Source organism: Clarias gariepinus, chromosome 16, assembly GCF_024256425.1.
Source record: "Clarias gariepinus isolate MV-2021 ecotype Netherlands chromosome 16, CGAR_prim_01v2, whole genome shotgun sequence".
NCBI classification, from domain to species: Eukaryota; Metazoa; Chordata; class Actinopteri; order Siluriformes; family Clariidae; genus Clarias; species Clarias gariepinus.
This window is the reverse complement of record NC_071115.1, coordinates 13,450,862-13,472,452: the sequence shown is the minus strand read 5'-3', so window position 1 is coordinate 13,472,452 and position 21,591 is coordinate 13,450,862. Positions and strand designations below refer to the sequence as shown.

Sequence of the window (21,591 nt, the reverse complement as noted above, 5' to 3'; positions counted from 1 at the left end):
AAACCCACCAAGCATGAAGAAAAACACAAACTCCATGCACACAGACCCGAGGCGGGAATCGAACCCAGACCCTGGAGGTGCAAGGCGACAGTGCTAACCACTAACTAAATTTTAATTTTGCATATTAGTATTAATAATTCCCAATTCCAAGAGGGACACATATGTGTTTTGACCCAAACATGTCATTTGACTGCCGTGACTACAGTGTACAGGAACGAGTACGAGTGAATAGAGCCCGTCTTTGTGTAACTCACCACACTCGATGAGCAACATTAGAGTAACATCAGATGTGGATGAGGTGTGAGACAGGCCAACACTTCTGCCCAGTAGACGAACTCAATTCTCCTGACACAGACTCTTAATTATCTCTCACTTGTTCCTTCCTCTAATTCCTCTCTCATTTTGCCCTCGTGCATAAATGTACAGTAATACTCTGTATGAAATACTGCGACAGGAATGTTTACACAGCCGACTGAGGCACAACTTCCGTTTTACAAGGAACTGATTTTTTTTTTCCCCGGCTCAGCAAATCAAGTTTGCAATCTAAGCTTTTCAGTGATTGTGAAGAACCGTTCATTTGGGTGTGTTTTAGTCTGCCTTAAGCTTGAATTCTCCAGTTAAAAGGTTTTGGCCAAGTAGCACAAACTCAGAGAGAGAGATATACAGACCTTCCGTCGGTTCCGTGGATACTTTCAAAAATGGAATGTATCCTGTCATGGAGAGAAGAGAGTTAGATTAGATAATGGCATTAGGCATTTCCTTCCATCATCTTCATCCCCAGATCCGCGTCTGTACGTAGGTGCGGGTGTTATCTGAGAAGCCTGCAGTGACCTGCCTGTTTCCTTTTGGTGTCTCAGGGGTGGACTAATCGCTGGCCCGGAAACCCGGGACAAGAAGATTACATGTCCTTTTTCGACTCAGATTTAGCCGGCTAGCTTTAGTAGGCTAGCAGTTACGCGGAATGTTTTCATCATTCAGCTACCACAGAAAGAAAACAACTCTAATCGCTATTGACTTTTTGCAAAACAAAGTTCAACTAAATTAGCGTCACAGTGGTGTGTCAGAGCTTTTTTGTTACGAATTCGCTCGCTTCAGTACACACGTCAGGTTTATGGCTGACGATCAATCTGTCGAGGATTACTTACGTATAAATCCCGTGCTACCATTACGTCACCTCGCTGAAAAAAAATGTAGCTGACCAGGAATCTGCCTTTTTTTCTTTTTTTGCCTTATAAAGTTCTGCCTCAGAGAGTTGCTTAGAAAAGGACAGACTTTGGTCTAATTGTTTCGTGACTGGAATTTTTTCTAGTTTGTGTCTGCTGGACTGAAATTCGAGATCAATAGGCAAACACTTAAATGCTCAAATCGAAGACCTCTGAGTTTCTGGCACTTGCGTATACACTGAACACAAACGTCCAACTTTTCTTAATGTATCAGAACTTATGTTACATGCTGAGATGATTTCCTCCTTTTGGGCATCTCTTGTTTTGAGCCGTTTCCTGAAAGACTGCTGGAGTTCTGTACTGACTTTTGAAGCCACCTTGGGACAGACATAAAGAGAAAAATATATGGAACACTGCATAATAAGTTATTGTGAGGTGTGTTGATGTCAAACTGGGAATTTCTCGTCAATGAAGGCATAAACATGATTGACAATAACAGAAGACTTTAAGCACTGTGTGGTAATGAGACTCTTAGTCGTAGTAAAAAAAATGGAGTGGTGCAAACATTTTACATCCGTGAATAATGATCCTGGCTAAGGTGGCTCGGAGTACACCGCAGTCGTTCCTGTCAACATTGAGCTTGTGCAACGTTTGATCCTTGAAACAGGACGGATAACTCGTCGTCAGCTTGCGGAAGAGACGAATCCGTCTGTGGAAACTGTTATTGCTACAGTTCTGACATTTCTTCAAGCCATTTCCCACGTTTTTCGGGCTATTTCAGACATGAGTTTCAGACGTGAATTATTTACAAAAAATCTTTTTTAAATCCAAGCACTGATGAAACGCTAGAATAAGTGCATTAGTGTAGCAGGGGTTAATATTGAGAATTTTTTTTTACTTATAGTTGTTTAAATAGGTTTTTTTCTTATGTTTGTCTTCTATTATTCTGTGCAATAAAAAGTCCTGTTTGACTTGAACAAACCTCGTACATTGTTACAGTAGCTACCTTTTTTTTGTGTGGGTCAGGGGTGACTTAGTGGTTAAGGCATTGGACTACGGTTCAGAAGATCCCAGGTTTAAACGCCACAACCACCAAGTTGCCACTGTTGGGCCCTTGAGCAAGGCCCTTAACCCTCAACTGCTCAGATGTGTAATGAGATAAAAATGTAAGTCGCTCTGGATAAGAGTGTCTGCCAAATGCGTAAATGTAAATGTTCTGTTCATCAAAGCATTGGACTGGCCAGTCTATTATCATGGATAATAATTTTGTTGTTATTATTTATTACTTACCTGGTGGACTAGCTTCTCAAAGGACTGCTTATTCGTCCACCCTAAGTCGTACTGTATATCATTGTTACTGTACATAATCAAGGCAGGATGTTAGACTCCCAGAATACATTTTAGTATAAATTATGAGTTCCGAGTTGACTTCTACCGTCTCACCTGTTTTGATGTACTAAACATCCATATCTAATCCTGCTGCTTCACCTTTGACCTCCAGGTGTTCACCACATACTCCAACGAGGATTATGACCGGCGTAACGATGACGTCGACCCCATGGCAGCCTCAGCTGAGTATGAGCTGGAGAAGAGAGTGGAGAGGCTGGACCTTTTCCCTGTAGAACTGGAGAAAGGTAACACACATTTAAAGCCTGGTTTTAGCTCTTACAGGGTTCGTGTCGAAGCCCTGCTGGTGGTTACACAAGTCAGATCACTAAATGCTATAATTACAAACGTTTATGTTTATGTGACTCTTATGTGTAAAGCTTTTGGCTCAGAATTTTACTTTGCTCCAAGAGATTTTTTGAAAGCCAGTGGCTTAATGGATAGCAGCTGCACTGTAAAGACTGTCGCTCATACAGCACCAAACTAATCTGTTACATGTTTGTGGCAGGGCACGCGATTTATCTCCTCCGAAACAGAGAATCATTAATCATTTCTAATATAACTAAGCAAGTCGTCAGAGTCGTGCTGATATCCAGCACCGCATTCCATCTTGTGTGATACTGCTTTCATACAAAGTTCCACAAACACCATTTATTATCAGCAAATTATGATTTCTTTTTTATTTAGGCAGTTATTTTTCTCCGCCAACACACTGAAGGTGAGGAGAATAAACTATGGAGGTGGTGGACAGTCCTGTAAATTCCTTAATCATCTTTATATTTCCATTTAATCCACTTTAGAATATTAGCTCTGTTCACTTCCAGTTTCCAGGGTTGAATCGCAAGTAGCATTAAATAGAAAGCTACAGTAGTGCACTAGGGTGTGCACACCAAGTAGTGCCCTTTATTAGGGGTTAGAGTAGGGCTGGGCGATATGGCTGAAAACTGTATCACGATACCAGTGTTTCATATCGGTCGATATCCATAATTATTGATATTTTTATGACCCATCTAAAATAGGGACCAGGAGAAAAATATATTACATTTAAACATTTTTATTTTAAACTTAACCTTCCTCTGATCATAGTCCCCTCAGTTATTAAGACACAAATGTCAATAACCTTGGAAAACTCAAATAATTAAAATGTAAACATACGTCTAAAGTCACAATGAACACTTAACAATTATCTCTTAACATTTACGGTGCAAAATAAAAGAAATGTAAGAAATGCTTAATAAAGCGTAATAAAATAAGTGCATTTTCTGCTTTTAAAGAGGAATCCAGCAGACCAGCATGAGACAACGACATGGCGCAACCAAACGTGATACTGTTACATGATTGGCGTTAGTGTATCACTCCCTACGTTGCTAGGTTACCAGAGAGCGCGTGCCTTTGTTAATGCAACTGTCACGGTCAACCGGAAGCGGACCAGAAGACTAGCAGTTAGCCCTTGTAGCGTGGACGGTAAATCCAAACATGGAAATAGCGCGAACAGGCAGGATAACCACGCGAGTCATTGTAAGAACTCTCTCACGCCGAGAGCAAGAGTTTACACAATTATACCCGCTGTTGCGGGAGAGAGGTTGATTTTACGGCAGCTGTTTACGGGAGTGTAGTCCAGTGCAGGCAATGCTTTGTGGGTAATGCAGTCCAATGTGCGTGAACGCGGAAATGTGAGATGAGCTGGAATATAGAGCCTGAACCTGTTTTCTTTTAGTAGTTTTTAGTTTGATTTAAGTACGGATTCCAACCGGAAGTTTGTAATATCGCCTGACAACGCGGTAAATAAAAGAATGGACATGCATCGACTCGTTTGTCTTTCTCATCACTGCATGGGCATGAATTAACGGGCTGTTGTGCTGCCGCGAAAAACAACAAAATAAAGCGGAGAAGCTAACACCGCGTTCTAGCAACACACACTCAATCAGGAATTGGACCCAAAATCACATAAGATCCGGCGAAGCGTCGGAATCGGCATGAGCACACTCAATGACTGTGCGATGTAAAACGCCATTTTGTCTCCTTTTATACTTCCTGAATCATGCGCATGACAGCAACCAATCTAGCTTCGCGACCTGTTTTCTTCCGACAAAGAAAAAAATTATCGAACGTTTTATCGAACACATTTTTTATTGATTCTATCGCGATACATATCGTTATCGTTTTATCGCCCAGCCTTAGGTTAGAGAGAGATTTGGGATTCAGCCTTCAGAGTGAAGCAATGATTAAATGTTCTCCCCATGCTTGGTGGGTTTCCTCCAGGTACTCCGGTTTCCTCCTGCAGATAGATAAGATAGATAGAAAGATATTGTTGTTTAAGGTGACATAATGTTGTTTAAGGTGACATAATGTTATTAGATGTGAAGAGATATGTATAGTTAAACGTCTCAGCGCTGTTCCTGTCTATCACCAATCGTAGAATGCCGCTCGTCCAATCAGATTACTTGGTCGGAACTAACTTTTGTAAAAAAAAAATATTTTAACTAATAGATAATCATCTCGGCGGCAGGGTGGTGTAGTTAGCACTGTCGCCTTGCACCTCCAGGATCCGGGTTCGATTCCCGGCCAGGCTCGATTCTCATCTGTGTGCATGGAGTTTGCATGTTCTCCCCATGCTTGGTGGGTTTCCTCCATGTACTCTGGTTTCCTCCTGCAGATAGATAAGATAGATAGAAAGATATGCAGGTTAGGTTCATTGGTGTTTTTAAATTGCCTGTAGTGTGTAAATGAGTGTGTGTATGTCTGTCTGCCCTGTGATGAATTGGCGCCCTGTACAAGGTGGGTGCCCTAAGTCTCCTGGATTAGGCTCACAGGATACTTAGTATTGCATATTCAGAATACAGAATTAAGCGGTAATGAGTGAGTGGGATAATCATCTCCACATTTGCCAATAAAGAATTGTATTATAAATCTACTGATGCTGTTTAAACCATGAGGATCTTATATCCTGTGTTCAGATGGCGACGGCTTGGGGATCAGCATCATCGGAATGGGCGCTGGCGCAGACATGGGCCTGGAGAAACTTGGCATCTTCGTCAAGACCGTGACGGAGGGAGGTGCTGCTCACCGCGACGGAAGGTCAGAAATATACGGTATTATTTAGATAAAGAGCCAGAGAACCGGAATTAATCCTGTTTCTGTTTCCTTATTGCTTTTAGTTCTACTTTAAATAAGAAATTATTTTCGTTCTTCTGCAGAAACAGAGCAGGTGACTATTAAAAGGTTCACTACTTATTACATTTGAAGAACTGAGACTTGGTATTCTGGAGAAACTGAGCTCAACATAGCCGACGCTGTAGTTGTGAAAACGCTAGACTTGCCCACATTGAAATAGAAAAGAGTTCTCCGTCGCAAAATAAAACGAGTTACCCCCGCCCCCTTCCAAAAAACCTAAATAAAGCAAAAAGCAGATTTTTTTAAATCCACATAATACACATTTAGAGATTTGCTTCTTGATTACAGACTGAACTGATTAGATTTATATCAGTCTCACTCTGACCAAGGTCTGTTTAAAATCAAGGCATGATTTGAACTTTAAGAGAAAATCACAAGCTTTTGGTTCTGTATACGCAGACTGTGTGCAGGGGTTTACTACAGATCTCCTATTATTTTCTCCCTAATTTTGTCCGGAAATGATAATTCCCACCCATTATCCCACCCATACAGGACATCTCTTCCTCATCAAGCGACAGCCCCAACCAGGCTGAAGGCCACTGTATCTCGTGCTCCTCTCGAGGCATGTGAAGCCAGTCCACCACATCTTTACAAACAGCTGCCCACACGATGTTAGATGTAACACCCCCGGAGGAAAGTGCTATACACCAACTTCTGCTTGCGTGAGCTCGTGGTTGGTTAGTGTCACAGTATCTGATAACACAAGAGAGCAAGTGTTCCGCTCCCTAGACAACCTGTCATGGACCGCTGCGATTCGATCGCGATTCTGTCTATTTGTCCAAAATCAGTTGTACTCACGGATCCCCGCGAAAAAGTAACTAACATTCTGAATTGTGAAGCCCATCGTACTATATTTCTGTGCATGTCCAGGAGCAGTAGTACTGCTAGGACCATGTACTGTACATCAGTAGAACAGATATTAGATCTCACGTCAGCCGTCAGCGAGCAGAGGGATCCGATCCGATCCAATATGGAAGAGAGTAGCAATTCATCAGTCCAATACAATTAAATTAATGAATCATTTCTTTTACAATAAAAGACCTCTGAAGCAGTAATTGTAACTGTACATGATGATTCATCCGTGTAAGTCTCGTCTTCATTATGGTAGTAGTGTAATTATTAAAGGTGCTTAATGAATAAATACACTTAACAGATTAATAAGCACGGTTGTGCGTTTCATGTTCCTGAACGTTGTCCCGTTTTCCTCATCCACCAGGATCCAGGTGAATGACCTGATAGTCGAGGTCGACGGCACCAGTCTGGTGGGAGTGACGCAGAATTTCGCGGCGTCCGTCCTGAGAAACACCACCGGGACTGTCAAGTAAGCAACAGTGTTACTGGTAATTACATACTGTACCTGCTGTGAATGTGAGTGGAGTGTAAACGCAAAATCATCAGACATCATAACCTTGTTAAATTACAGCACACTTACCGTCCACATTATTAGGAACATGTGTACACCATAAACATGTCACGAGTTTCACTTCATCGGGGACCGAGTTACTTTGACCATGGTAGTGCTGGTGATTCCAGATGGGTCGCTTTGAACGTTTGAGAAATGGCTGGAATTTCTTTAGGTCTTTAGAGGCTACACAGACTCATAATGGTTGGAAAGACAAGAAAGGTCATGATGGATTGACCAGGGTGAGGACATAAAGGTTACGGTAGTTCAAATAACCCCTCACTGCAAACATGGTGAGCAGAAAAGAATAGAAGTAGAAGAGATACCAATTAGATAACTGCCGATCAGAAAGACAAATAGCCTGCTCTCTTTTCTCAAATCCCGTCATTTTTACCTCTAATGTGAAGGTTCCAGGTTCTTCTATCTTTGTTGATTTATGCATTGTGTTGCTGATACTCTACATGATTTACAGGCACAGGTTTATACCGGTTTACTAAGTAGCTGTTACAGTGTCGAAGGGAAGTCAGAGATGGAAAGAGGGAATCATTACCGCATGTGCCGCTAACTAATAGCTGAAATCAATCGCACTCTTCATATTACCCTTCAGCATTGTTGTAGGATGCCGTTATTGCATAACGTTCATGTTTGTGTGCTGAAATCTGAACCTACTCCCTCTTTAAAAGAAAAAAAGACACGTTTCATCCACTCGGAAAAGAAGCACATTTCAGCACAATACAGTACGTGTGGATTTTAGTGGACCGTCCTTGATATAAAATAGCGCATAGTGAGTCTTCTTTGTCCAAGAAAAAATTGCAGTCTAATTTTTCAGTAGATTAGATAGTGTTGTGAGCAGAACCGTGCATTCCTCAAGCCCACTGTTCCTGTCTCAGAGCATTCAGGCGAGCTGGAGGAACGTCACTCATTCTCACACGTGGTGCACAAAAGCATCTTATCTCAGAGACAGCTCAGTGGGCTGTGTCTTATCATTTACGCATATTCATAAATTAAACTGTCACTGTATTTTTGATAAAGAATTTACATTCTGAAAAAGCTCTATTCATATTTAAAGACATGTTTTGTTATCAGTAATTTTTAACCAGTGACGTTTGTGCTTTTTTTTAAGCTGTTAAACATTATCTGTCACAAAGTCACTGGACGCAAAATGAAACTTAGTGTAAGAAAGCAGTAGATGTAGCACTTAAGCATTTATTTAACACTTAAGTTGGTTTGTTTTAAAAAAGTTACCTTCTTAAAAGAAGGTGAAGTGGCCTGGCACCGCCAGGGTGCGGGTTTGATTCCCATCCCGGGTCTGTGTTCGTGGAGGTTGCATGCGGATGGGTGTGTGTGTGTGAGAGAATGAATTTCTAAACAACCTAAGCAAATACTGTACCTTGCTCCTAACGCACAGGATGCTTTGCTCCATGTATAAATAGTTTAGAGTGCACCACCTGGAGGATTCTGGAGGAATGGCATGTCACCACTTCAAATGGAAACACACATATAATCCTGCAACATGCAACGGCATTCTGTACAAGTGTTTGCTTACAGATTTATGGCAACACATTTTTGGAAGCTTCAAATATGTCCCAAATATGTTTAGGTGTGATGTATACATGGCTTTGTGTGAATTTTAGGTAATAAAGTCTAGATTTATTTTAAAATTTTAAATGACATGTAGACCTTTTTCTTTTTATACCTTTTTTAGGAAATTGCGTCTTTCACATCTAATCTTAGACAACCAACATAAGCTAATTTTTGCCGATGAATACCTGAACATTTTAATAATTTAATAAATGGACTGATGGTCTCAGGGTGACTTTCAAGTCTCTTTTGTCCATGCATGAAAACCCAGTGACGCTTAACTCATTCCTGTCGCTGTTCGAACTGCACATGTGAAAGAGGTTTACAGTTCAGTAGGTCTGGGTTGTGAGGCATGGTCAGACATTTCAGGTTCCCAAAAACCTCTTTCAGATTCTCCCAGCTTTCTTTACCAGTGTTTGCAGTTAGTGGCTTCTCATTGTCCCAAATCTTTATTATGCGGCAACACTTCTCCTCTGGTCAGGTGCTCTGCTGTGAACTTCTCACATGTGTTTTTGCTGTAGGTGTGTCTTATTCTGCACAGCAGACAATCCACCAGCTAGTGCATTGCATAGCAGGACCGGAGAGAGGCCAACTGAAACCAATGCCATTTGGCACAGCTGTAGATTAGATTAGATTAGATTCATCAGCACTGAATACAGAAGCTGAGCTTTAGCTGGATGAGCTGCATCAGGGTGGCAGGTGTACGCTTTATGTTAAAGATTAAATGCCCATTAAAAAACACAAGGTGAATAAAATTTTATTGAGGATGAAAAAAATAAACAAATCTAATAAAACTAATAAATACCCTTATTAACTCCTTTGAGTCTGATCAAGTCATCGCATGATGCTCAGGCACTAAAGTGACACATCATAACGTTTGTGTTGCAGGTTCATCATTGGGCGAGAGAAGCCCGGTGAGCAGAGCGAGGTAGCACAGCTGATCCAGCAGACGTTGGAGCAGGAGCGCTGGCAGAGGGAGATGATGGAGCAGCGCTATAACCAGTACATGGAGGAGGATGAAGAGGTTAGGCTTCACACACCCACAGAGAAAAAGGTTACACACACAATTGGCAAGAGGCTGACATCTTGCTCATGTCTTCTACACAGAGGCAGATAGTGGGCGTAAAAAGAGGCTTTACAGGTAATATTAAAGACGTGGAATCAGGAAAATGAATGGAAATTTAATATCATCTTTTTGGGCCACGGCAGAGGGAACGTGTTCGTATCATCACTCCATTATTTGATGACTGAATTTGCATTTTCTGCACTAGATAATGGCTGCAAGATGCAAAGATATTGCTTTTCCAAATTTAGCTCTAGTATAAATCTGTCCACAATCTGTGTACAGAGCGTCTAAAATTAGAATATCTTTGAAGTGTGTGTGTGTGTGTGTGTTTTTGAAATATTTCGTTCAAAAAGTGGAACCTCATATATTATGGATTCATTACACTTATAAAGAAATATTTCCACCCTTTTTCTGTTCTAATTTCAATGATTACAGATAAAAGCACACGGAAATGCATGTATCTTAAAATATTTCCAATGATCAATCAAAAAAAAAAAAAAAAAGTATTTACAGTACGAAGAATACAGAAATGTCCAACTTATAAAAAGTCTGTACGTTTATGCACTCAATGCAAAAGTTACTGCATCGGTGAGGAAAGGCATTTATTAAGGCATAATTAAATTCTAAAAAAGAAAAAAAAAAAGAAAGGAAAACCATTTTCTTTTTTTTTAGATGCATGCATACCCATAACTAAAGTGTAATTATAGTTCAAGCTTCAGGCTAGCATTGTCGTCCTGATTAGGACTGTGTGGGTGTGTACGTGTCAGGTTGCATAATGACTGGCAGCAGCTTCTCCTCCGCAACATAACAACAGTGAGGCTGGATAAAATGTAAAAAGTGCTAAAGTGGACTTTTACTGCAATGCTTTTATTAGTAGAGACGAGTAATTGATGTTACATACATCGTAAGGACACGGCTGTTAGCATAATCATGGTCCGTTTGAGACATTTGTCCTGCTTGATCCTTGTCTCCAGATGGTTTAAATAGCAGTTAGAATGATTCACGTGCGATTACATTACAAGAGTGCAATGAGCTTACTGTATTTTTTATAATCTTCAACTTTCTACTCTCATACAGCGGAATAACTTCATCAAAAGGTTAATTAACCGCAGGACAGCATTTAGACAGGTATTTTTCAGACTGAATTACAGATGTGGAAATCATGCATTCAGACAGTTAAATGCAAGTCTGAACAAACGTGGCATTAATTGGAATTGCTTCTTCTACAGAGGAAGACAAAATGACAAGGAGGACACGATAAGGAGATCGTTAAGGTTTAAAGATCAACATTGTGTTATTTGAGAATAATTTGACAGTGGCTTAAAGTTGTTTCTGGAGTATTTAGTGTCGCTTTGTTCAAGGGACTTGCATAAAGCAGGTGAGAGTGCTATCGGTCCTGTATTCACACACAGTTATTCACACCTTGATGATCTACAGTATCCCAGCCAAACCTTCCTCTGCTCCTCCTCCTCCTCCTCCTCCTCCACGTGTGACGCGTTCGGGTGTAAAGCAAGTGGTAAATAATTCAGCGTCGGAGGATGTGCTGCGATCCACTCGGGTAGGACGTGGGCACGAAAGCGAAAGTGTGGCGGTGTGTTTCCTCCACACGGCGTCTCTAAGATGATTCAAAGCCGTGGCAGTCTCGCACTTCAAGAACATTCAGCTCAGGCTTTATAAATAAATACCAGTTGTAATGTCCGAAATGTAATACAGATCAGCGGAATAATCAGATCGGATCCCCAACCGGACAAGCATTACGTTTAAATTTTCTTTTCTTTTCTTTTCTTTTCTTTTCGCATGAACGACCGTTATGAATATGCATCATGTATCCGTAGACAGTGCAGTTATGACTCGAATATCGTCTCTCAGATCATTTACGCTGACATTTGCCTGATCAATTAAAAGGCAGGTATGTTTTTTCTTACTGGAACTTTAGCCGTGCATTTTTGTTCGGAAGTTTCCTAACAGCGCTGACATTCAGGCGAGGGGTCTGCAGGAACCCGTTCCTCCTCTTCACAGTTACACAGTGCTATGACTCAGTCTCTGTGCATCTGCTGTCTCTATTTGTAGCAGCAGTATGTTGTTTAAAGGGACAGGAATCAATGAGGGTGGAAGCCAGGTTTTCAGGGTCTTTTTGATTATGGACATTTTTTGTAATAGTCCAGACTTGTAAGTAATGTGATTATATCACTTTATTCTCTGTAGGCCCATCTTTATGTGTTCAGTGATGTAATGAGGGGGTCATACATACAGTACATAAAGACTGTAGTAACCCCCTCTCTCTGTGTAGTTCTTGATGGATTATTCTTGCTGTACAGTAAGTTGTTCTCTCGAGTCATTCTATAATGTGACTACATTATATGTTTGTTGATGATAAGTATATTTATTAATTAAAAGATATTTTCTTTTTTAAATATGACAGAAAGCAGGTTATAATATCACACAGATGTTGTGCGCAACCTCTGCTTCAGTTAGCTTAAATTGTCATAATACTGCCAAATTGTCTTGCAATTGAGGGATTTGTGGTTTCAAAACAATAAATAAAAACAACGTATATGATAAAACATGATATATATTTGAAATCAACTTTCTCATTTAACAATTAAATTATATATCAATTAATTAATGTCCACAAAAGTTCTGTCAACTTAGTTACTAACATCTAACTCAAACTTGATTTCCATCTCATTCTTCTCTTTTTAAACCCACTGTTGCAAGTGTTCTCTCATTTAACAAAAAAGTAAATTAATCCATAATAGCTCATTGTCATCGGGTATATTAATTTCCCATCTACTCCGTTATGTACACTGTTACGATTTTCAGATTCTTTATGATTTTCGTTACATTTAGTTCATGTGTGTGTGTAATGTGATGTTTAACTGTTCAGGAAAATGAGAAGTTTTCAGCCAGACAAAGCCTTTAACTGAAATTATGGTTCAGAATAAGGGAATCGTCACCTACTGTATGTTACTCAGTAGTGTACATAATCATTTATCATTAGTACATCATTACCCAGTAGTATCAGTCAAAAGTTTGAACACACCCTCTACAGTCATTCCATGGTCTTTCCTGGTTCTTATTTCTTCCTACATTTCTGAACGGGTCTTTAACGTGACTCAGAAGAACGAGTAGTCTCGGAGAATGATTCGTTCATTTTCTACGTGCAGCGCAAAGCATCGCAAAACCTCAGTAGGTTGTGTACAGGAAACAGAAATGGGTAGTTCAAGCTTCACATCACTAGAAGGCATCCAAAGTACAGTGGAACCTTACAGTGGATTACGAGCGTAATTCAGAAGCGGGCTCGTATTTAAAAACAATCGTTGGTCAAGCGAATTTTCCCATAAGAAATAATAGAAACTCAATTATTCGTTCCACAGCCCCAAAAAAATAAATACATAAAAATAATTAATACAAAATATGAAGTAAAAATGAAACAAATGAACCTGTACTTTACCTTTTAAAAAAGTAAAAATAAATCCTGACAGATAAATGTTTACGTTAATGTGGGCCAGGCGCTGTGTGTGTGTGTGTGTGTGTTTGTGTATGTGTGTGAAGCTAAAGTAAGAGGAGAGAAGGAATCAGCCCCTTTCGTCTCCCCCTTCTAATCTTACACAGTAAATCTTCCTCCTCTCTTATTTAAGTTTCTTACACACACACACACACCTTAACGGAAAGAGTGTTTTATCGGAAAAACCAGCAAGGAATATCGCTAATAAATTTCGCGTGAGCGCATACTAAGGGAATCACTGCTGTAAAGTTAAAAAACAAAACTTAACCTGCACTAAAAAGAATCAAGACAGAGCAGTGTTTCTGTGTAGAGCAGAATGTGTGTGTGTGTGTGTGTGTGTGTGTGTGTGTGTGTGTGAAGGCAAGAGGAGCAGGGGGTGTGTGTAAAGGCGAAAGGAGGGGTGTATGGGTAAAGGGGCACGGTGTCCGGTGACGTGCTTTCAGACACAAACAGCAGGCTGATCAGAAAGAGAAAATTTATATTTAACCTCTCTAATAAGACTTTCTTTTGCTTTACACACGCGCTGTACACACACGCATACAGATACAAAATAAAAGATGTTTTATGTGCACATACGTGGTCACAGTGTTATAGTAAACAGTACACGCGTGCAAGTAAGTGACTTACCAGAGACCGACCAGGGGAGACGATTACCCACAATTCCGTAGTGCAAGAGAGAGAAAAAACGTTGGCTTAGTTGTGATCACGTGACGCTCGGCGTCAAAACAAGAAGCGCATACTTGATACACGATACTCAGTACTCGTAAACCAAGACTTGTTTGTTTTCCAAGTCAATATTTATTCAAAATCTTTGCTTGTCTTGCAGAACACTCGCAAACCGCGTTACTCGCAATCCGAGGTTTCGCTGTATATAATAATCAGTGGTACGTTTGGTCTTTCCTTCCTGGAATGGTCTTTAAGACAGCTGATTTTATCATAGTGCTTGATGGAAAATACTGTATTATTGTGAACTGCGTGTGTAAAGAGAGCCTGTTACAAAGCAGAGATACATGTACTGTGTAACGGAGGACGATTAGAGGTTGAGGGACCATAACAACTCCCAAGAATACCAATCACGTCACGGTAAAGTGGTGTTAAAACAGTGTATGAAAACAAAGGAGTGTCAGTAGAGCAGCTCTATGATAGAAGTCTGTCCCTAAACATGCTCTTCTGCTTGGCAGACGCTCCATTGGGTGACTGGTGTTGGACATAATAGATGGTATTTTGTTCAAGGTCCTCCTTTCCAGCACCAGCTCAAGCGAGTCAAGCTTAACGCCAACCACAAACCCAGCTATCAGTCGTGTGGCGTCTCTGCTTCTGAGAAAAGAATACTGGCCACCGCTGATTAGTAGAACATCTCCGAAAGAACATCCGACTCTGACTTGTTTTTTTTTGTAAAGATATTCTACTGACACGATGGCACGATTAGTCCCTCAGACGTATCAGGCAGTACACCTGTCTGGAATAAGCACTGCAGTTACTCATATTAGCGCGATGCACTTCAGTGGAAATGTGAAAGAAATTTGATTGGAAATGAAAATTGAAAATGTGAATGACCTTATCTAATGCACAGACTACAAATGGCCAGTTGGTGTCTGCAGAAACCCTGCCACCTTGTGGTCGATCGTGGAATTGTCACTAATGTTTTACTGCATCACACACACCCAAAGGTTTTGAAATATTTGAACCTTTGAAATACCAGGAAAAGATTACTAAGTAAAAAACCTGATCTTAAAGAGCTGGTCTTGAAGTGAACTGCAATTTAGCACAAGGCTTTGAAAAACTATTAGTTTCTTCGTCCTATTGCTGATTATCATGGATTATCTGTCATTGTTAATGATGACATCATTAAAGAGAAAGAAGTCGTATTGAAAGACGGTGGAGTTACTGAGTTAATGAATTGCTATATTTCTCTCTCTCTGTCTGCGTGTGTGTGCAGGCGGGTGAGTACGGCACAGACGAGGACGAGGAGATGAGCCCCATGTTCCCTAACGCTATCGAGGTGTTCGACCTGGCTGAGAGCGAGGACATGCTCTCTCCTGTGGAGATGGACCCAGAGAAACTAACCCACAAGTTTAAAGAGGTCAGTGCTGCATGCGGTCGTCAGCCTTCCTCCTTTTCTCTCACCACCGAAGAGATTCAGGTTGAAAAAAAAAAGGCATTATTGTATATTTAAGTCAAGAGACTATGGTTAATAAAAGAGATGCATATCATTCATTGTGTCTTCAGCTCCAGATAAAGCATGCCGTGACCCAGGCTGAGATCCAGCAGCTAAAAAGGAAGGTAAGGACATCACAAGTGTTTCAAGTTAATAGAAAAAAAGCTAGCAGAGGATAAAAGGATTTCAGATGACATACTAAGAGTCTCCACATTCTTTTTATTTTGTTCTTTTGTTTTGTTTTTTTCTTTGCAGCTGGCTCATGCCGAGCAGGAAAAGCTGCGTTGGAGGATGGAGAAGGCCCAGCTGGAGCAGACCGTGCGAGAGACCAAAGAACGCATGGAAAAGCTGGAGGGCTACTGGATGGAGGCCCAGAGCCTGTGTCAGGCAGTGGATGAGCACCTTAAAGAGACACAGGCGCAGTACCAGACACTGGAGCGCAAATACAGCAAAGCCAAACGCCTCATTAAGGAGTACCAGCAGAAGTGAGTGGGCAGAGGACTTACGGAAGGAAATGTGATGTGTAATGGCATGTACTTAGACACGGCTGTATACAGCGAGCCCTCGGCGTACGAACGCAGCAGCTCGGAAATCTTTGACTCACGATTCGAAAAGTTTTGATGGATTGTGTTTTAATATACGACTATTTACAACCGCATACTAAATATTTTGGTGTGTATGTATATGGATGTATTCCCGGGTCCTGTATACACCGGCTTTTCGAGTCAATCCGGGAGCACGATGATGAAAAAACGCTGTCCAGTAATACTCTCCTGTAATTTTAATGTATCCGCAAAAAAGACAAAAACAGTCATATGCATATAACCAACACTGAAGCGTAAGCTTCCCGGCTTCTCCTTTACACATGATCAGCTGACCTTCTTGCGTCACCGGGATTCCCCTCGTGATTTATAAAGAAGATCTCACCAGAGTAAAAACGCGGAACCGAAATTGTAAAGTGGTATTATTGGTATTATTCTTGAGTGGCTGGAAGATATTAACCACATTAGTCCTATTGGGAAAAAGGTGTTTACGTTTTTGCGATACGAAATTTTGACCTTAAGGATGGAAACGAATTAAGTTTGTATGCAGAGGGACCGCTGTCATTTTAAAGTGAGAGATTAGAAAATATTCTAGAGATCTGTCCATCCATTATATGGATGATCTGTCCATACATTACACTTATCCTGTAGGGTTGTGGGGCACACAAGGAAGGGTTCTCCCTGGGTGAGGTGATGACCCATGGCAAGGGTATTCTAGATATGCAAATAGAAATCACCCCCAGGGTTTGATTTCCACCTCGTGCGTGGGGTTTGCATGTTCTCCCTGTGCTGGATGGTGGGTTGCCTTCACGGATCTCCGGTTTTCTCTGACAGTTGGAGGACATGCAGATCAGGTTCATGGGTGGTCCCAAATTGCCCGCAGTGTGTGAATAAGAGTGTGCATGTGTGCCCTCGCACCCTGTCCAGAGTGTACCCTGCCTCGTGCCCGAAGTTTCCTGTGATAGGCTTTGGGCTTCCTGCACCCCTTTATAGGAAAAGCAGTATGGAAGATGAATGAGTGAATGAATGATGTACAGAATTATCCCAGTGTTTCATTAGTGCTTGGATACCATCAAGGTAGAAAGTTTTCAGTATCAGTACCCCCGAGTGATGATCAGACTGACTGCTTCACGCCTGAAACGCTGGCCTCCCAGGAACTTCTTTAATGGCCAGAACATATGGAAATGGCTTGGAGCGAGGTCAGGACTGTACAGGGGGATGTGGGAGTAACTCCCAGACGAGTTCCTGTAATGTGCAAGTGGTGTTCCTGAATGATTCCCAAAGACAAGATCTTTGACTGAATCTTTGTTAAGTTAATTAAGCCTTTATTTGTCACTCATACATCAGTGCACATTGAAATTCCTTTCTTTGCATATCCCACGTAAGAAGCTGGGGTGAGAGCGGAGCAGACAGAGTTGAGGGACTTCAAAAGATGCTTAAGTTCAAATGTCGCCACCTCGGCTGGGATCCTCTTGCACCATTGAAGTATTATACTGCATCTAAGAGTCTCTTCCCCAGACCCTGCTTAAAGCCTAATGAACGGCGATTGTTTTATTATTATATTAATATTTTATTTTTTCACGAAAAGATTTCATCACAAATCCCGTTTTGACTTGAACACAACTCGTAGATACAGTCCTATATAGGTTATTTAACCAAAGCATTATCTTACATGGTTTGCAAAGTGTTACGCATGTGTCCACTTGAGTCGCTGAGTGAAAACAGACATTCAGACTGGTTTTTACAGAACTGTCTAGTGTCCAAATCTTGCAAAATTGACACCAATGTTTATATTAATAGTACTTTTTATTATTTATTTTTTTCTTGTCATTGCGCTTGCTAGCACGTACAGGTATGGCACATTTTAAACAAACCTGGGGACATAATTTGACACAAAATGACCTTTTTTTCTGAGCAGACTGAGATTTTGAGGCAGAATGAAAGTTATGTTGCAAACTCCTTTTTTTCCCCCAAAGGCTTTTCTCAGTATAATAATCCACTTGTGCTAATGCCATTACTTCAACAACATCATGTTTGTGTGGGCATAGTTTCCGGACTAGTTGTTCGAACCAGACAAATAATTAAAAATTCCATTTGGCAGGTTTAAATACAGAATGCTGTTTGCACTTAGTGGGTGCAATACATGGGCCAGAACCACCAGAGTGCACTGCGGTGTAATAATAAGACATATTAACACAAACACGGTTAATCAGGGCATGTTGTGGTTTATAAAAGGGCTGCTGGTTCCGAACAGGACAGGTTTAGTACAGATTAAGGATATAAGGCCATTGTTAGTCTGTGTAGATTATCGGTAGGTCATTAATATGTATATGTGTGTGTGTGTGTGTGTGTGTGTGTGTGTGTGTGTGTGTGTGTGATACAGAGAGATTGAGTATCTGAAGAGGGAGACAGCACAGAGGCGTGCACAGGAGGAATCAGAGGCCGGCCACAAGGAGGAGACAGACACCCTGCAGGAGAAGGTAAAGTGCAAGAGGAAACGTGAGGATTGATTAAAGTGGCCGCATTAACTTACAGGAATATATTTAGATTTAATAATTAGTTGGCATATTTAAACAGATTTTCGAACTGCTCGCTCACGCACCATTGGGGGCGGAGTAACGCACTCGTAGGACAGATCGTGAGTTTGATTCCCGGGTGATGCTGTAACCTCTCGCAGCCTGATTGGTCGAGCTCTCTCAGAGGGGAGGCATGAGAGGTACTTCGGGCTCCCACATTAATCACAATCTACAGTCGTGGCCAAAAGATTTGAGAATTACATAAATACTGGAAATTGGAAAAGTTGCCGCTTAGGTTTTTATGATAGTAATTTGCATATACTCCAGAATGTTATGAAGAGTGATCAGATGAATTGCATAGTCCTTCTTTGCCATAAAAATTAACTTAATCCCAAAAAAAAACCTTTCCACTGCATTTCATTGCTGTCATTAAAGGACCTGCTGAGATCATTTCAGTAATCGTCTTGTTAACTCAGGTGAGAATGTTGACAAGCACAAGGCTAGAGATCATTATGTCAGGCTGATTGGGTTAGAATGGCAGACTTGACATGTTAAAAGGAGGGTGATGCTTGAAATCATTGTTCTTCCATTGTTAACCATAGTGACGTGCAAAGAAACGCGTGCAGCCATCATTGCGTTGCATAAAAATGGCTTCACAGGCACGGATATTGTGGCTACTAAGATTACACCTAAATCAACAATTTATAGGATCATCAAGAACTTCAAGGAAAGAGGTTCATCTTCTTGTTAAGAAGGCTTCAGGGTCGTTCAAGAAAGTCCAGCAAGCGCCAAGATCTCCTAAAGGGGATTCAGCTGCGTGATCGGAGTGCCACTAGTGCAGAGCTTGCTCAGGAATGGCAGCAGGCAGGTGTGAGCACATCTGCACGCACAGTGAGGCAAAGACTTTTGTAAGATGGCCTGGTGTCAGGAAGGGCAGCAAAGGAGCCACTTCTCTCAAAAAAAGAACATCTTCTTTGATTGATCTTCTGCAGAAAGTATGGTGAATGGACTGCTGAGGACTGGGGCAAAGTCATATTCTCCGATGAAACCTTTTTCCGAAAAGGCTTGTGCGGAGAGGAAAAGGTGAGCGCTACCATCAGTCCTGTGTCATGCCAACAGTAAAGCATCCTGAGACCATTCATGTGTGGGGTTGCTTCTCATCCAAGGGAGTGGGCTCACTCACAATTTTGCCCAAAAACACAGCCATGAATAAAGAATGGTACCAAAACACCCTCCAACAGCAACTTCTTCCAACAATCCAACAACAGTTTGGTGAAGAACAATGCATTTTCCAGCATGATGGAGCACCGTGCCATAAGGCAAAAGTGATAACTAAGTGGCTCGGGGACCAAAACTTTGAAATTTTGGGTCCATGGCCTGGAAACTCCCCAGATTTTAATCCCATTGAGAACTTGTAGTCAATCCTCAAGAGGCGGGTGGACAAACAAAAACCCACTAATTCTGACAAACTCCAAGAAGTGATTATGAAAGAATGGGTTGCTATCAGTCAGGATTTGGCCCAGAAGTTGATTAAGAGCCCAGTCGAATTGCAGAGGTCCTGAAAAAGAAGGGCCAACACTGCAAATACTGACTCTTTGCATAAATGTCATGTAATTGTCGATAAAAGCCTTTGAAACGTATGAAGTGCTTGTAATTATATTTCAGTACCTTACTGAAACAACTGAAACAAAGATCTAAAAGTAGTTTAGCAGCAAACTTTGTGAAAACTAATATTTGTGTCATTCTCAAAACTTTTGGCCAGCTCCTTGGATAGCGCTGTCCTCCGAGTGTGTTATGCCGCCCTCAACGGTGCGTGATTGAGCAGTTCGAAAAGATGTGGTCAGCTGGCGTCATGTAGTTCAGAGGAAACATGTGATAGTCTTCGGCCTTCCCGACTGAGTGGTCGTAGTAGCCTTAATGTGGAGCCCCCTAGTGACGGGGAGGAATTGGACACGACCGAATTAGGGAGAAAATCAGGGGGGAAAATAGAAAGTCTAAGATTAAACAATGAAATCTCAACAGTTCATTCCACACACTCACAAAGCCTCTTTTTCTGTTTCCTTTTTCAGATCACTGACTTAGAAACGAAGGTGGACGCACTCAAGAGCTCCGAGCCCTCCTAAACCTGCACAGGAACGATGGAGAACAAGGGAGAGAGCAGGAGAAAAAAAAAATCTTTCAGCCCTGGCCGTCCCTCCTCCCTGCATGTTTTCCCCTGTGGCATGCAACAAATGGACAACCGAAAGACTGCAAGAAACATTAAAGGGATGATACTGGGGGAGGGGGGGCGGGGACACGACAGAGAAATCATCATGTCCTGCCAGACATGTCCTGTGGCACAGACCTGCTCACCTCTAGTCTTCATGACAACATGTGTAACTTTAGGACGTTTTTGCTTTCAAACAGTATTTGAATTAGAATTTTTTTTTCTCTCTCTCTCTTTTTAATGGCCCTATATATATATATAAATATATATAAATATATATATATATATATATATATAAAAAACTAATGAAAAACATTACACAGCTTGTAGTCTTGGAAACTCACAGCACGCCACTTGGACCTGGTGCCAAACGAACTGAGAAAAAGAAAACCAGACTTTTGGGTTTTGACTTTTTTTTTTTTTTTTTTTGGAAATCTGTGGCAGAATGAGTTGATGTGAGCTGATGGTGTTTGTATATAGTCTTCAGTGTATTTAAAATGCTTAAGCAATTGAGCTGTAGGGGAAGAGATTGTGGGATGGGCTAAATGAAAAGTCAACGTAAACTAATGTCCCAGACTTCTAGACCAGGTGGAGTTTTTCTTTGATTGACGCGTTTATTTTTTTCTCTATTTTTTCTTCTTTTTTTTTTTCTTCCCCTCAGCGAAATGGCAAACAGGGTGCGAGACTCGTGTAAGATAACCTTTCGATGTCCCTTCCAAGACACTTTGGACAGTATTAGCAGAAGCGTGTCGTGAGATTCAGGTCTCTAGGTCGCGAGCGCTGCATTTCCTTCACGCATCAGTCGCTGTCGGTGTGTGAAGGAGAGAGAGAGGCCGTGTGACAGGAGGCTCATTTAATCTACCTTTGATTTTAAACTTATAACTTCTGC

At 41.2% G+C, this 21,591-nt stretch overlaps 1 protein-coding gene across 1 annotated transcript in view; it reads left to right on the top strand.

Moving 5' to 3' along the window:
* ppp1r9ba (protein phosphatase 1, regulatory subunit 9Ba) overlaps positions 1 to 20,973 on the top strand; it is a 53,195-nt gene extending 32,222 nt beyond the window's left edge. The window contains exons 3-11 of the mRNA XM_053514863.1: positions 2,665 to 2,797; positions 5,507 to 5,627; positions 6,940 to 7,044; positions 9,595 to 9,730; positions 15,220 to 15,363; positions 15,510 to 15,563; positions 15,694 to 15,923; positions 18,364 to 18,460; positions 20,566 to 20,973. Coding sequence (XP_053370838.1) covers positions 2,665 to 2,797; positions 5,507 to 5,627; positions 6,940 to 7,044; positions 9,595 to 9,730; positions 15,220 to 15,363; positions 15,510 to 15,563; positions 15,694 to 15,923; positions 18,364 to 18,460; positions 20,566 to 20,619 — 1,074 coding nt within the window. The 3' untranslated portion in view covers positions 20,620 to 20,973. The remainder of the gene's footprint in view (positions 1 to 2,664; positions 2,798 to 5,506; positions 5,628 to 6,939; positions 7,045 to 9,594; positions 9,731 to 15,219; positions 15,364 to 15,509; positions 15,564 to 15,693; positions 15,924 to 18,363; positions 18,461 to 20,565) is intronic.
* Positions 20,974 to 21,591: the final 618 nt, after the last annotated feature.